At 33.7% G+C, this 18647-nt stretch overlaps 1 protein-coding gene across 2 annotated transcripts in view; it reads left to right on the forward strand.

Moving 5' to 3' along the window:
* LOC139122460 (ras-GEF domain-containing family member 1B-like) overlaps positions 1 to 18647 on the forward strand; it is a 136491-nt gene that overhangs the window by 37013 nt on the left and 80831 nt on the right. For both annotated transcript variants that reach the window (XM_070687849.1, XM_070687852.1), the window contains 4 exons: positions 4403 to 4495; positions 8830 to 8864; positions 9964 to 10054; positions 11978 to 12028. In XM_070687849.1, the coding sequence (XP_070543950.1) occupies positions 4403 to 4495; positions 8830 to 8864; positions 9964 to 10054; positions 11978 to 12028 (270 nt within the window). The remainder of the gene's footprint in view (positions 1 to 4402; positions 4496 to 8829; positions 8865 to 9963; positions 10055 to 11977; positions 12029 to 18647) is intronic.

The following is an 18647-nucleotide window of genomic DNA, read 5'->3' on the forward strand; positions in this document are numbered from 1 at the left end:
AGAAAGATCCACCATATAGCTTGTTACATAATATAGTGTCTATATGTGGAAAATTGGATCTTATGATATACATTTGAATTCTAATCTGGACCACAATTCACTCATTAACAATAAATATACAGCCTGTATTTGTAGAGACAGAGTCGACAAACTGAATTTTAACATCATTTGGGATGTTGAACAAGAAATTATTGTTGATTTTAAAAACAAAAACAGTGAAAAAAATAGTAAAAGTTAGAGTTACTTGTCCTTTAACATAAGAGCCATTGCAATGTTGTTCATTCATTTTCTTATTGAATTACCAACCAAGTTATGGAACCAAAATATTTAAGATTCTATCCAAAGACCTAGAGCAACCAATTCAAATTCAAATCTGTCCATAAAGTCCTCCAGCTCCACCTGCAGTATTTGTGAATGCTGCCTAAACTACAAGTTATCCAAGTGAAATTAAAATACCTACAAGGTGAACACTTTGACAATTATGTGAGCTATCTCTACACCAAGACACTTCATTGAACGTATTTCAAACTCTGCAATAACAACAGTTACTGTGAAGACAGTGCCTTGTGGTAAAATGAGAGAGACTGAATTTGAATTTTGGACATTTTGAAATTTACACATTTATGTAAAATCATTCAACATCACATTACAGGTTTCATCAATTTATCAATTGCTTGTAAGATAAACCAAGTTTAATGTCCATATTCAAAATACGAAGTTAACTGCTAATGAAGAAAACAACATGGAAAAGAATGATGAAAGGGTATTTTTTATATAACACACACACATATATATATATATATATATATATATATATATATATATATATATATATATATATATATATATATATATATATATATATATATATATATATATATATATATATATATATATATATAGATTGTAAGGACTTTTGATATTTATTGATTGTAAGGACTTTTGTAGAAATTGGAAATACTGTGGCGACAATGCGAGACCACACCTTGAAAATCGTCTCTTATAATCATAATAATACAATGAAGTTTAAGCTTGATATATTTCATGATTAACTTGCAGTTGTTGAGTTTCTATTGCATGCAGGGTGTGAATTGATCTATCGTCATGGTTACTGAACACTTGTTGCATTTGGTATTCATGTCAATGTTATTGGCCTCGGGCAATGAATCTTGTGTTAGGGGTTGTCAATGCAACAAACTCATGTTGAAATGTGTTTACTTCAATGGCTATAGTTTTTACTATCGATATCCATTTCTTTCACTTTTTGATGACAAAATTTAATGCTGATGACAAGCATGAACACACTGAATGTATGAAGTCACTGTTAGTCTTTTACATACTTCTGAATGGATGCAAATAACACTATTCACACTATTTTATACTAAACACCATTTCAAAAAATTATGGAGATGTTCCCTTCTTGTTGAGCAGGGACAATTTTCTAGCTTCTTATCAAATATACAATCATGAATATTGCACAGATTACCTGAGCATTGTCATTGAATATGTTGATTACAGCAGCTGTGTTATTAAATGCATGTGTGGATGCTTGTGATGAACAGTGGATCATTGCTGGATGACTTGTTTTTTGGAACAAAAACCACCAACAGCGCAACTTGTATCAATTATTATTCAATTTCTTTACTGACGAAGAAGACTGGTGATTTGCAAAGTTTCATCTTCTCTTATTATAAAGATGTCAATCTTTTGAATTTTTGATTTTGCACCAGAGCAAGTGATGGGATCTACTCCAAATTTATCAACATTAGCTGTTTCTCTGCCTGATATTGTAAGTCAGTAACTATGGTAACATCAACTAGCTGTTTTTATATACATCATATATGTTCAAATCATTGGTGTGACATATTGAACAGTAAATGTATAATATCTGCAGTGGTTTGGAGCTGTGATTTGCATTTGAATCTGAGTGGAAGTGTAAATGTATCTTGGGGAATCAAGCTGTTTTGAATACAATTGTGTTTTGTGTCAAAATTGTATTTCAATTTCCCTCAGTCCTTTTTTTAATTGTATTTCTTTTTATGTCTATATATATATATATATATATATATATATATATATATATATATATATATATATATATATATATATATATACTTATGTAACATTGAACATCCATTTTAAATCATGTATAGGCTTAAGTGTATTGTGGTTGTCTCATCAAGTTTGAGCCATAATATTAGAATTTAGAATTCATCAAGGAAGATAGTATATTTTGCAGCTAGTACCTGTATATGAATAGTTGTGTCATCTTGATGTTCTCACCATCTGTCACATCAGTGAGTACAGTCTTCGTAGATCATATTTTGCTTCAGAATGCAATATCTAACTAAACCAAAGCAAAATTTAATTTTACTATTAGAGTGAATTGTTTTATTTATATCAGCCTTAAACACTAGGTTGTCAAGCCAATTAACTAGTATTACATGTATGTTCATAGTTTATCTTGAATATTTGTATATAATTTTGCCTGTGATGTGTCAAAGCAACATATTTTTTGACAAAGAATGTTATTACTTAACTGATATTACTTACGCAAACCATGCATTTGAAATTTCAAATGCGACATCAATCCAACATCATTGATTGCAATGTGATGTCAATCTAACATCATTGATTGCAATGTGATGTCAATCTAACATCATTGATTGCAATGTGATGTCAATCTAACATCATTGATTGCAATGTGATGTCAATCTAACATCATTGATTGCAATGTGATGTCAATCTAACATCATTGACTGCAGTGTGATGTCAATCCAACATCATTGATTGCAATGTGATGTCAATCTAACATCATTGATTGCAATGTGATGTCAATCTAACATCATTGATTGCAATGTGATGTCAATCCAACGTCATTGATTGCAATGTGATGTGAATCCAACGTCATTGATTGCAATGTGATGTCAATCCAACGTCATTGATTGCAATGTGATGTCAATCTAACATCATTGACTGCAGTGTGATGTCAATCCAACATCATTGATTGCAGTGTGATGTCAATCTAACATCATTGATTGCAATGTGATGTCAATCTAACATCATTGATTGCAATGTGATGTCAATCTAACATCATTGACTGCAGTGTGATGTCAATCCAACATCATTGATTGCAATGTGATGTCAATCTAACATCATTGATTGCAATGTGATGTCAATCTAACATCATTGATTGCAATGTGATGTCAATCTAACATCATTGATTGCAATGTGATGTCAATCTAACATCATTGATTGCAATGTGATGTCAATCTAACATCATTGACTGCAGTGTGATGTCAATCCAACATCATTGACTGCAGTGTGATGTCAATCCAACGTCATTGATTGCAATGTGATGTCAATCTAACATCATTGATTGCAATGTGATGTCAATCTAACATCATTGATTGCAATGTGATGTCAATCCAACGTCATTGATTGCAATGTGATGTCAATCCAACGTCATTGATTGCAATGTGATGTCAATCCAACATCATTGACTGCAGTGTGATGTCAATCCAACGTCATTGATTGCAATGTGATGTCAATCCAATATCATTGACTGCAGTGTGATGTCAATCCAACGTCATTGATTGCAATGTGATGTCAATCCAACATCATTGACTGCAGTGTGATGTCAATCCAACGTCATTGATTGCAATGTGATGTCAATCCAACGTCATTGATTGCAATGTGATGTCAATCCAACATCATGCAGTGTGATATCAATCCAACGTCATTGATTGCAATGTGATGTGAATCCAACGTCATTGATTGCAATGTGATGTCAATCCAACATCATGCAGTGTGATATCAATCCAACGTCATTGATTGCAATGTATCCAACATCAATGTCATTGTATGATATTTTGCCTGTGATGTGTCAAAGCAACATAATTTTTTGACAAAGAATGTCATTAATTAACTGATATTACTTACGCAAACCATGCATTTGATATTTCAAAGCTACCTTGTAACTCATTTTGTTCAAACAATTACTGGATTGTACTGGTACATACCTGGTACACATACAATTTATTGCATTTCGTATTCTTGATAAAGCTTTAAACTCTCCATGGTGTTGTGTTGTCCATGACAAAACTGTCAGTCCTTAGCGTATACCGGTATGTTTTCCATTTGTCAACAGCGTTGCTGATAATATCAATTTCTTTGAACTATTTCTTATAAATAATTTTCAGAGCCACCTTTGTGACGTCCTTAAACTTCTGAAACAAATATGAAAGGCTAGGCATTATCACTGTCCAATGTTCAGAATAATTTGTGAATGCCATATGCTTCTTATTTTTCGTCTCTCAGAAATGTATTTTAATAGTAGTTCAAATTGTGAATTTCATGTACTGGTAATATAACAAGTCTAATTAAGTAACTATTATTTCAGGTTACCAACCGATTATTAGAAGCAGAACGAAGACGGCTCACAGTACTTCAGAGGGAGCTAAGTCAGATTGATCAGGAAGAAGGCACTGAAAAGGTAATTCTAGACAAAGGTTAATCATGACATTTCTGTTGATGGGCTCATTTGTGCAATTCATCATTGCCAAATTTAATGTTAGCTATTTTTACAGATTTAAATTTCACAGGGTTCACTTTATAATGTGCCAATGAGCTTTGCATACAAGGAGAAAGCCTTACATGTATATCCTTTGGTTTGTGATGTGTAATACCAGTACCTGTGTTGGTTGTCTATGAATTTACTCTGACTGATTGCAATGTGATGTACAGTACCTGTGTTGGTTGTCTATGAATTTACTCTGACTGACTGCAATGTGATGTACTGAGTACCTGTGTTGGTTGTCTATGAATTTACTCTGACTGATTGCAATGTGATGTGTAGTACTGTGTTGGTTGTCTATGAATTTACTCTGACTGATTGCAATGTGATGTGTAGTACCTGTGTTGGTTGTCTATGAATTTACTATGACTGATTGCAATGTGATGTACAGTACCTGTGTTGGTTGTCTATGAATTTACTCTGACTGATTGCAATGTGATGTGTAGTACCTGTGTTGGTTGTCTATGAATTTACTCTGACTGATTGCAATGTGATGTGTAGTACTGTGTTGGTTGTCTATGAATTTACTCTGACTGATTGCAATGTGATGTACTGAGTACCTGTGTTGGTTGTCTATGAATTTACTCTGACTGATTGCAATGTGATGTACAGTACCTGTGTTGGTTGTCTATGAATTTACTCTGACTGATTGCAATGTGATGTACTGAGTACCTGTGTTGGTTGTCTATGAATTTACTCTGACTGATTGCAATGTGATGTACAGTACCTGTGTTGGTTGTCAATGAATTTACTCTGACTGATTGCATTGTGATGTACTGAGTACCTGTGTTGGTTGTCTATGAATTTACTCTGACTGATTGCAATGTGATGTGTAGTACTGTGTTGGTTGTCTATGAATTTACTCTGACTGATTGCAATGTGATGTACTGAGTACCTGTGTTGGTTGTCTATGAATTTACTCTGACTGATTGCAATGTGATGTACAGTACCTGTGTTGGTTGTCTATGAATTTACTCTGACTGATTGCAATGTGATGTACTGAGTACCTGTGTTGGTTATCTATGAATTTACTCTGACTGATTGCAATGTGATGTACAGTACCTGTGTTGGTTGTCAATGAATTTACTCTGACTGATTGCAATGTGATGTACAGTACCTGTGTTGGTTGTCTATGAATTTACTCTGACTGATTGCAATGTGATGTGTTCAGTACCTGTGTTGGTTGTCTATGAATTTACTCTGACTGATTGCAGTGTGATGTACAGTACCTGTGTTGGTTGTCTATGAATTTACTCTGACTGATTGCAATGTGATGTACTGAGTACCTGTGTTGGTTGTCTATGAATTTACTTTGACTGATTGCAATGTGATGTACAGTACCTGTGTTGGTTGTCTATGAATTTACTCTGACTGATTGCAATGTGATGTACAGTACCTGTGTTGGTTGTCTATGAATTTACTCTGACTGATTGCAATGTGATGTGAGTACCTGTGTTGGTTGTCTATGAATTTACTCTGACTGATTGCAATGTGATGTACTGAGTACCTGTGTTGGTTGTCTATGAATTTACTCTGACTGATTGCAATGTGATGTACTGAGTACCTGTGTTGGTTGTCTATGAATTTACTCTGACTGATTGCAATGTGATGTACAGTACCTGTGTTGGTTGTCTATGAATTTACTCTGACTGATTGCAATGTGATGTACAGTACCTGTGTTGGTTGTCTATGAAATTACTCTGACTGATTGCAATGTGATGTACTGAGTACCTGTGTTGGTTGTCTATGAATTTACTCTGACTGATTGCAATGTGATGTACAGTACCTGTGTTGGTTGTCTATGAATTTACTCTGACTGATTGCAATGTGATGTACAGTACCTGTGTTGGTTGTCTATGAATTTACTCTGACTGATTGCAATGTGATGTATAGTACCTGTGTTGGTTGTCTATGAATTTACTCTGACTGATTGCAATGTGATGTGTTAGTACTTGTGTTGGTTGTCTATGAATTTACTCTGACTGATTGCAATGTGATGTACTGAGTACCTGTGTTGGTTGTCTATGAATTTACTCTGACTGATTGCAATGTGATGTACTGAGTACCTGTGTTGGTTGTCTATGAATTTACTCTGACTGATTGCAATGTGATGTACTGAGTACCTGTGTTGGTTGTCTATGAATTTACTCTGACTGATTGCAATGTGATGTACTGAGTACCTGTGTTGGTTTTCTATGAATTTACTCTGACTGATTGCATTGTGATGTACCGAGTACCTGTGTTGGTTGTCTATGAATTTACTCTGACTGATTGCAATGTGATGTACAGTACCTGTGTTGGTTGTCTATGAATTTACTCTGACTGATTGCATTGTGATGTACTGAGTACCTGTGTTGGTTGTCTATGAATTTACTCTGACTGATTGCATTGTGATGTACTGAGTACCTGTGTTGGTTGTCTATGAATTTACTCTGACTGATTGCAATGTGATGTACTGAGTACCTGTGTTGGTTGTCTATGAATTTACTCTGACTGATTGCAATGTGATGTACTGAGTACCTGTGTTGGTTGTCTATGAATTTACTCTGACTGATTGCAATGTGATGTACAGTACCTGTGTTGGTTGTCTATGGATTTACTCTGACTGATTGCAATGTGATGTGTAGTACTGTGTTGGTTGTCTATGAATTTACTCTGACTGATTGCAGTGTGATGTACAGTACCTGTGTTGGTTGTCTATGAATTTACTCTGACTGATTGCAATGTGATGTACAGTACCTGTGTTGGTTGTCTATGAATTTACTCTGACTGATTGCAATGTGATGTACAGTACCTGTGTTGGTTGTCTATGAATTTACTCTGACTGATTGCAATGTGATGTACAGTACCTGTGTTGGTTGTCTATGAATTTACTCTGACTGATTGCAATGTGATGTGAGTACCTGTGTTGGTTGTCTATGAATTTACTCTGACTGATTGCAATGTGATGTACAGTACCTGTGTTGGTTGTCTATGAATTTACTCTGACTGATTGCAATGTGATGTACAGTACCTGTGTTGGTTGTCTATGAATTTACTCTGACTGATTGCAATGTGATGTACAGTACCTGTGTTGGTTGTCTATGAAATTACTCTGACTGATTGCAATGTGATGTGTAGTACTGTGTTGGTTGTCTATGAATTTACTCTGACTGATTGCAATGTGATGTGAGTACCTGTGTTGGTTGTCTATGAATTTACTCTGACTGATTGCAATGTGATGTACAGTACCTGTGTTGGTTGTCTATGAAATTATACTCTGACTGATTGCAATGTGATGTGAGTACCAGTGTTGGTTGTCTATGAATTTACTCTGACTGATTGCAGTGTGATGTGTAGTACTGTGTTGGTTGTCTATGAATTTACTCTGACTGATTGCAATGTGATGTACAGTACCTGTGTTGGTTGTCTATGAATTTACTCTGACTGATTGCAATGTGATGTACAGTACCTGTGTTGGTTGTCTATGAATTTACTCTGACCGACTGTAATGTGATGTGTAGTACTGTGTTGGTTGTCTATGAATTTACTCTGACTGATGCAATGTGATGTACAGTACCTGTGTTGGTTGTCTTTGAATTTACTCTGACTGATTGCATTGAGATATCCAGCGTCATTGATTGCAATCCTATGTCATTAGGTACCACAACAAATAAAGAATACCTATTGGACCAGTTAACTAGGCTACAAGACCGATGGATTTGTTACATTATTATCTGTGGTTGATAGGAGATGACCAGACAATAAATTGTTACTTGGACATTCCTATACCAAAGAACTTTAGGATAAGGTGTCACGCATATCCTTACTGGTGTTCATGTTCATTGATGTCACATCTGTCTGGATACATACAAACAGCTCATTTGATAACCAGGCAAGATTGAAAACAATTGTATGACAGCGGAGTGCAATTTTATATTAAAATCACCATATTCCTGGGCATCCAGCCATTTAAAAAGAAACAGGAGGGCCCCCTAATGTGTTACACAGGAATGTTAAAGTTCTTACAATACAATAATGGTAGTTTAAAAATTAAAGATGATAAGTTCACACTTCATTATTTTACCACTGTATATATTCTGATTCTAATTCTCTACGCTGGTGTGACTGTTTAGAGTGTCAAGATATTTTGAATGATAATGGAGAACACAGAATAGCCATCCATTCATAAAAAATTCAAGAACAATGACACACTATTTATTTCTGGTTCAGTCTTTTTAATACATAAGTTTGTATTTTGTCTTTGCTTTTAGCACAAGGAGCTAGGAAGACAGAAGCATCATCTCAGGTACTTTCAAAATTTGCTTTCTAATAATTAATATGCATTGATGATCATGAATAAATAATAGCAGTATTTGTATATTGCTTATTGTAAGTATTCTGTACTAATGAGACAAAATATTGTGTGATTCTGTTGTGATGCTTAAATATTTATTGTAAACAATTTTCTCAACACCATGCACATACAATGATATAATCAAGACAGTCTGGCTTTGAGACACAAATACATTTAACAAAACACAGACTTATTAAAAGTTACACAAAATTGTAATTCTTTTCAACAAATGTTTGGTGTATATACTAGCATACAGAACAAGTACAATGCTTGATAGAACACTACAAATTTGTCACTCTGTAACGATAGTGAATCAGTTTGCTTGTCAATGAATATGTCTTTTCAACAAATGTTTGGTGTATATACTAGCATACAGAACAAGTACAATGCTTGATAGAACACTACAAATTTGTCACACTGTAATGACAGTGAATCAGTTTGCTTGTCAATGAATATGTCTATATGCATAGCTGTTGTTGTAGTTTGAAGTCTGAGAATAGCTAATATATTCCTTTGTAGTGTTCATTGTAACATTGGTAATTGTATTTTTGTAACATATATAATTTTTAACAATGAAATCAAAATTTCAGACAAATATTAGATCTTGTAAGTTAGTGACAGAACTGTATTACATCATATTCAATCATTCATATTGACTTTTAGTGCTTTTTTGACATACTATTTCTATAATCTACACATGCTTGAAAGAATTGTAAAGTTTCTTGTTGACATAATTTCCTAAAAAACCAAGACACTGGAACATAGAATGTAAACTACAAGAACATGTAGCAGCATCAAATGTGCTTGTAACTTCCAAACTTCAATTCCTCCATCAAGTAAATCCATAGATAGTATTTTTATAATAATAATAATAATAATAATATTTTATTGCTTGCTTGTAAATATAGGATTTACATCACATTTGTGGCAATAAAAGTGTGACACAAAAATAAGTTCAAATTTTTCTCCAATAAAAATATTTCGCAAGATCTAGTGTGAATCATGAATTTGATGTATTAAAAAGCGACCATCCACTTTTTTCCAAATGCAGTCGCCTGCAAGATCAACATGACAGACTAGAAAAAGAATATCGGGAGAATGCAATGGGTGTATTTCGAATCCATTACAATCGATCTGTCAAGGTAAGCAATAATCCTGTGTCTATAGATGCACCAAGGTCATTTCCATGGTTGACTTGACATTTGACCTGGAATTCTTGACAGAATTTTCAAGGCATTGTAAAGTAGAAATAATGAACCTGAATAGGCCTACAGCCTGGTTTAAATGCCATTGATCTATTTTTTGAATAATTTAGTTCTCATCTTCACAATAGAGAAAAGAACTTGATCAATTGATTTCCCAAAAGTATATGTATAGTAGTACTTTTGATATCAAACATTTCTGGCTGCTGCTAGAAATTGAGCAGACCAAATAATCCTTCATATCTACATATTTTGTATAGTTGAATATGATATAAACTGAGCCAGTTATGCTTTGTAATGAAGAATTTGACTTTACTCGTATAATTTAAACTAATTTTTTTCTTTCACTTACATCATCATCATCATAGTTTATTCGCTAATGTATGTTTAAAAATAAAAATACACCAGAAATCTCATTGGCTCGTGCTCTAAACCACGAAGAATACAATTAAAACATTTACAATATAAAAACAGGATCAGCAAACACCGATAAGATACAACACTCAATAAAAAAGTTACGAACATCTGGCTAAAGGGTCCATCCCATTCAGTTGACGGACTGCTGAAGGGTAAAAACTTTTCCTATGACGTTCTGATTTTGCTGCAATAGAGCGGTAACGTTTCCCTGATTGCAAACGCGAAAACTGACCAAAGGCAGGATGGGAAGAATCGGAAAGAATAGAATTTGTTTTCTTTTGCATCCTAGATCTGTAAAGGTCATCTAATTGAGGCAGATTTACACCAATAATGCGCTCGGCAGAATGTATCACTCTGTTTAACAGGCGACGATCCGCAACAGTAGAACTCCTGTACCAGACAACAATGGAGACTGTCAACACACTCTCGACAACTGCCCGATAAAATTTTATCAGGAGATCCCTGCTAAGACTGAAGCCCGCCAGCCTTCGTAAAAAGAACAATCGTCGCTGAGCTTTCTGAACACAATGCTCGACGTGCGCGTGCCAGGTTAAATCACTGGAGATGCGGATGCTGAGGAATTTAAAGGTGTCAACTATCTCGACATCTGTGCCATTGATAGACAATGGTGTGAGAGGAGAGGAGTCTTATTCCTTCGAAAATCAATAATGACCTCTTTTGTCTTGCTAACATTTAATTCTAACTTATTAGCGGTACACCACATCACCAATTCATCAACCTGGCTGCGATAATTGATCTCATTTTCGTCAATCAGCCCAGCAACAGTTGTATCATCTGCAAATTTAATAGTAGGGCAGTTGTCATACCACGATATGCAATCGGAAGTCATTAAAGAATAAAGCAACGGGGACAGGGCGCAGCCTTGTGGTGCCTCTGTATTCAAAACCAATGTTTTAGAAAATCGTGAACCTATTTTCACTATCTGTGGTCTGCCTGTAAGAAAGTCGAGAATCCAGCTTGAAATGTTGCGGTCCATACCAATACTTATTATTTATATATCGTACCCTTTCCAGTCTAGCTAATTATTATTCACTTTTAGTTTGAAAAATTTCCAGATTGTCGATACAAACTGTGGAGTATATCAAAACTGCTGGTGTAAAAATGATCTCTTCCTACCAATATAACACACTGATGTATTCAGAGTCCTTGCATTTTCATTCATACAAAAGCCAAATCTAATTATAGTACTAACTTAAATGTTACTGAAATGAAAAATCCTACTTTTATACTGTCTTGTTGACTTGCTCAGTCTGTAGTTATTATCACAACATAACTTTGAAAATAAAGTAAACCAGCTTCGTTAAGTTGAAGGAATATTGGCAAATAAGAGCAAGGGGTATGGTGAAATACTTCAAAAGCAGGGAGACATTGTAACAATTTTGAGAATTCTTGTTAACCTCGGTTTTGTCATCTTTGTCTATGCAGTCACAGAGAAGTCAACCTCACATTGGACTGAAGCAGACATCCAAAGCCAGGGTGAGGTTTCAATTTATCTTCTAATGTTTTATATTATAACTAGTGAAAGATTTGACGCTTGCATCCGCACATTAGCCTTGTGCATTGTTCTAAATAAAATCATAACACAGGTTTTACAATCTCAAGATACCAGTAATGCTAATAACAATCAATTTCAAGTTTTAGTATAATCAAAGAAAACAATGCTTTCATTTGTGATTCACATACCAGTACTATGATATAATCTTCAAGTAATGGGTGAAGAAACAAGAAAACCATGTGTTTTGTTCAGGACTAGACTCATAAACTATTTTGACGACATACTTGTAAGGTTTTGTTTTAGATTTTGCTCCTACAAATTCACTTTTTAATACATCATATTCATGATTCACATTAGATCTTGTGAAATAATTGAAGTACACGTATCTTTCCATTGCTTTCCCAAAACTCAGCTAATACTGAACGTTAAATCTGAAGATTAAAATCATTCTTCAAAAGTAGACTGTATCATTTACAGTGAAATTGTAACACAGAAACTGGAGAATACTTTTAAGAATACTTTTAATTTATTTGACACAGTGTTCTCTACTGTATCAGAGCAATATTTATTTGACACAGTGTTCTCTACTGTATCAGAGCAATATTTATTGCTCAATCTACCGTAAGGTTGATCTCTTTTATTTCAACATCTATGTCACTTTGTGCTGACTCTCAAGCTAGCAAGTTTATTATATAGTTATTCTATTATTGCTGGTTGTTTTCCAAATTCCATGCCTCATTTAAATAGCGTCAGAGTATTTTTCCCCAATAGACCACTTTCCCGGAAGTGGAAGATCGCTGTTTTTAGATGCACGCGCAGGGTATTTACATCAACATACGACGTACGCTGTACACTATACTAACAAATGATACTGACAAGTTCCTACGGACAAATACTGCTAATTTAATTAAAATAAATATATATTAGGCATTCCGTATTTGTATTATTTGATGAAATACATTTGTCATGCAATCTTCACTAATTCTTGATCGTAAGCGCTGGGCAAGTAGGGGGCAAGTAGTTGTTAGTCAGTGTGACTTGTTCCATGCAACTTGCAGGCTTTCATAGCGTTGAACACTCGTAGTGTTAGAATTTATGTATGACCGGTATGTCAGCTTTATATTTTGACATGATTATCATTTGATTTTTGAAAAGTCTAAACTTTTTTTCCTCCAACTCCCTCCTCCGAGAAGCAGGTTTTTTCCGCCTCAGACCACAGCAGGGCATACACCGGAACACCCCGGTGCGCGTAGTCTCGTTTTGAAATCTACTTCCGGGAAAGTGGTCTATAAATGTAATCATCCAGCTCAGTCAAAAGAACTGTCTGAGATAGAAAAGTCCTGATTCTAGATTCAATCGATACAAAAGGTGTTTCTTCATTCAATTCATAGACTGTTCAATGACATGAACTAATCAAGGTATTTTATATTGTATGTTAAAATTTTGAAATTAATTATGAAATAATAACAAATCATGTTAGTAATATATTTGAAATTTTGTGACATTTTAACACCTATTTTACATCACAAGTGTATCACCAGATGTCATTGTTGTGTCACATTGCATTTACACTGCCCCCAACTCTACATTGTAAAGATTTCAGTCACTGACATGACATTCCTACATGTACTGCAGCTTTATTCAGTACCATATAAACAATTCATAGGCCAACAAAATATTTTATAAATGAGTCAACAGATCATCTTAATGAACCTTTTGGCTCAGGAATTGATGATTTGTTCATATTTCATGGGTTTGAATGACGGAATACAAATTCCTTGAGTCTAATATTTATGACAAGCCAGCATAGATGATAGCAATGAAGGTTAGATGATGGAATCTTTGGCCTTTAAGAAGACAGTAAGACCTCTAGTCATAACACATATGGCTTTTAACAGTATGGTATTTTGTACCACATATTGATACGATGGGAAATGGTTCAAAATGACTTTAATTGGTCATCAAGGTCAGTTTCAATGTTATCTAGAATGCAATCTATAGAACACTTATAGTTAGAAATTGGTAGCTACATTGAACTTGATGGTTGTCAAATTCCTGATGAAACCAAGTGTTAACTTAATGGTGTAAATACTTCACTGTGCTTATACATATACATGATATAGTATCAGTTGTCATATAAATAAAAAAAGACCATGATAAGTTTTATGTGAGAATTTAGAGCAAGTGCTGTGACCTACAGCAGTTTTGTCATATTTCACTGTGGTAGGTAATACTGTATAGTTGACATAAATAACTTGTGTTGATATGTCAGAATTTAATGTCATAGAAGAAAACTTATACTGTAACCTTTCTGTCCGTTTATTTACAGTTTATGTTACTCTGAGTTAGGAAATGGCATTATCAGTATATTTTACTAACTTATTACTACTTAAACTCAACCACAGATGTCTATTAATTTCTTCAGCATAAGAACACTGGTTTCAGCCAATCACAACCTTGAATGGTGTGAGATGACAGGTGTTGGATAATTGGGAAATTTAAAATTCCATTAGCAGGTTATGCTTGACAATACTTGAACTTTCATCATTAAAACTTGTCAATGTGAATTCCCCGGGCATAGAGAAATAAAATTATAATATAAAAAATAACACCCCCTAGGCAAATCATATTTCATCAATTTCATGATTTATTTCTTGGTATTATTTCATTAAATCGTAAATAGTCGTTGTAATATTGAGATGGAATAATTTTCCATGAGGATACTATATGCATAATTGGTGAACTATAAAGATAGAAAATACTGAATACTTAGTGCACATTTAACATTCCTCCCGAACAAAATTTTAAAATTCTTTTCCTTTAAAGACTAAAGAAAGGACCAATTTTTCATATGATAAGTTTCACGTAGTCTGTGCAATTAGGCTTTCTTGATACACAGTTTTTCAAAACCACTGGCAAACTAGTAACAGTGGAGATCCATGTAATTGTATCTACCATGACATATTGTAGAACAGAATTTAAATTGTATCTACCATGACATATTGTAGAACAGAATTTAAATTGTATCTACCATGACATATTGTAGAATAGAATTTAGAATTTTGAACTTTTGTTAGATCTGGTGACTGCTTATGTTTCAAAAAAGATGTCATCTTTCTGTAATTTCTCTCTTTACAAAGATGGCATGTTAATGTGTATTAGATTTAGAATTAATGTCATTTCCCAACTGTATGTCCATTTTATATTGCTGACTTCACATAATTGAATATTGGAATTCAAATACTGTATCTTACTTTGGTGTTTATTTTCCTGAAACAAGATTATTTCCTTGAGACAAGCCCATTGCAAGGTACAGCAAACATGTGCCCAGTTTTCATCTAAAAACTTCAATGGGTATGCTTTGACCATAATAATATATTTCCATTGTAGTGACTAATCAAACAAATGTAATTTTACTTAATTTGAATGCAATAATAATACCTGTTTCAAAGTGTTTTGGCATTCTATCAAAATAAATAATCTGACAACAACTTTGAGTTATGAAACTGAAAAGACTTGAGGCGAAGTACTGTGTTATGTAATTAGTCCAGTAATCTGAAGTAATGACTTTTCTTTGAAAAAAAACCCAGTGCTTCCTTGCAATGTACCATTGTGTAGTTCAGTGCATTGCAGTGAAATATTACACTTTGCAGCATTATGGTTTCAATTTTCATATTGACTCAGATCCAAGATATACAATTATCACAGATGGCATAATGTAACTTCAAAATAGCACAGAATTTTTTATGACCTGACACATTCACTGACATTACAGTCTTCTTTTCACGAGATGATACTCGATGATTTCCTTAAAAACAGTTTCTCATAAAATTATAGCCCTCTGTACAAATGATTTTACCCTTTATTTTTGATATCAGTATGATGAAATGATATCTAGGTAAAAACAAACCTGACAAAACACTTTGTTTTCAGCAGATGGACCTCAAAAGTGAAAGACTTAAACTTTGGCTCAAAGTTTCCTCTAGAAAACTTTTACCCATCTCTGTCAAAATCAAGAATAAAAGCCATTGTCAGTGTGCAATGTGGAGAAGCAGATCACCCAATATGTATTGATACCGGTACTTGAAGTTCAAATGGTCACCACCTATGTGTTAACTCTGTGGGAAAAATTAAAATGTTTGATTCATACAAAAATAAGACAGTGAAAACTTTACGTACTCCAAGAGCTTAAAAATGGACCCCCACAACCGGTATACAAGAAAAGTGTTGTAGAATTTAATAGGCAGGCACACAAGACCAAAACTTAAAGTTGAAGACAGAATTTGTACTAGATGTGATACAAACTTAGTTTAGGATTAGTTTCACTATATGTTCACAACATATGTAATCACGGCAAAAGTTGTCAAACTCATAGTGGTCATCACTGAAAGTATGACCAGCTTGAGAGAGGATGCCAAATTTTGCTACATTATGAGCAATACTGATAGCATGGCATACCTCATCATGTTTAAACAAGAGACATATTTTTTAGATTTTTTAGATTATCCCCAAATTTCATCAGTACATTATATACTTATCCATTTTATATATATACTGTATATATATATATATATATATATATATATATATATATATATATATATTTATTTATTTATTTATTTTATCAATACATTATATACTTATCCACAAAAAACTTAACATATTTATTGTTTTTTTGTTTATTCTATGTGGTTCTCCTTTTTTTGTTGTCCTAGTTCTTGACTTTGTTCACCCTTAAGGGATTAACGTCAGTAAAGTTATTGTTGTAAAATTCTCCAGTCTGAATATCTAGGTGCATTCTCCCTTAAAACCAGGAGTTTATTCCACAAACTTCAAAATAATATGAAAAATATGTCAAACATATCCTTTGATTGGATTATTTTCTTCATAATTATCCATGTTCACTTTATGAGAAATAATAGAAAAGTATGAATACAATGAATGTCAAAACAAGAGTTGAAGACTAATTAATATGCATATATCAATAACTGCTTTGCTTATAATACTTCATCTTGTTTACAAATACAAGCAGATAATTGTAAATAAAATATTATTGCAAAAATTTCTGGTAAATATTTGCACAGAAACAGGTTTTTGTCAAGTTGTTCTGGCAAAGAGAACTGATATAGCTTTCAATGTTACTGCAATTGTGACATTTTTACATCAATCAGATATCCATCTAGGATTGCTTTCTTATTCATCGGTTTCTAGGGTCTGAATGTGCAATATTTATTTAGAATCTATTATTGTGATAAGCATAAGGAGGGTACGGGAATGCAGCAAATTTGAATTCATACCTAATTGCATTTTTTAACTTCATCTTTATCAGATGTGTCAACAGTACACCTAATGGTAAATGGTAATTGTTGTTATAACTTGTTGCTCAGTCTTTTAAAAGGTTGTATTAATATATAATGTGGAGGCCTTTCCACAAGAGGTTTATACAATAACTGCTACAAAATTAACAGAAATTTAAAGCAATGATAAGTGGACTATTACTTAACCCTTTGAAAAACCTTATAATTGGCATCAATTTGTGGCAAACTCCAGTTCATTATGCTTCTGACAGTCTTGATTGTACATAATCTAGATCTCTGTGTTCCTTTGATTACTTTTAATCCCATCTCTTCTAAAAGTAAGGTTTTAGGATTTCATAGAGCCATCAAGAAATCAAGGCCTAGGTTCTAGAGAATCATTGAAGGACCAGTTTGTGGTTGAGATATCTAAGACATGTTTATGACCTCTAGTGAGTTTATTGTTTCAATTATGCATCATAACCAATCATACTTTGAAGAATCTGTACTAAATAGTGCGGTGTGATAGACAAGACCAGACTTGGACATGATTTCAATACAAGCTGGATTTTCACACGATTACTTGTAGCTTGGATCAGCAGTCATGCTGGATATTTGTACATTCAAATGAAATTCCAAAAATTGCACATCAAGTTGCTAACAGCTAGTGAAATGGACAATTCATAACATTGTAAGTGTTAATGTTATAGACATATAGATTTAACACTGTCCATCATTTCATTTCAATGGCCCAGTGCAAGATGGGCATAACTCATGTTTTGGTCAAAATTGAGTTTTTGATGTATTTTTGTTCAGGAATGTGAAATGCATCTTCTGTGAAAATTTTTAGAAAAACAGTTGATATAACTCATGTTGCCATAGGGACATAACTTGAGTGACACACCTTTTGCACTGGGAAGTCAGTGCACTCAGGGTGTATAACTCACCTATTTTGCATGGGCAAAATGTAAAAAACATCTTGCTTCCATGAATATTTCAACAAAAACAGAAAATCAACCTGTGCTTAAAGGAAGTAACATATGATGAGTTACGCCCTATAAGGCCATTAAACTCATGAGGTACTTGTTTTTTTTTGCTCAAAATGCTATTGTAAGACAGGTATACTCCACATTTTTTCAGCTCAACATAAAAATGATTTCATAATTGTAACATTCATTTATGACATTTTATATATCTATGACATAACCCTATTCCAATGCAACCATTGTACCACTGGGCCATCGAATTGAAACATGGGCTTTCAACACCTCTGTGGTAGTTTCATTTATTTCAACTTGAAAATTAC

This window comes from Ptychodera flava, chromosome 22 (assembly GCF_041260155.1).
Source record: "Ptychodera flava strain L36383 chromosome 22, AS_Pfla_20210202, whole genome shotgun sequence".
Classification (NCBI taxonomy): domain Eukaryota; kingdom Metazoa; phylum Hemichordata; class Enteropneusta; family Ptychoderidae; genus Ptychodera; species Ptychodera flava.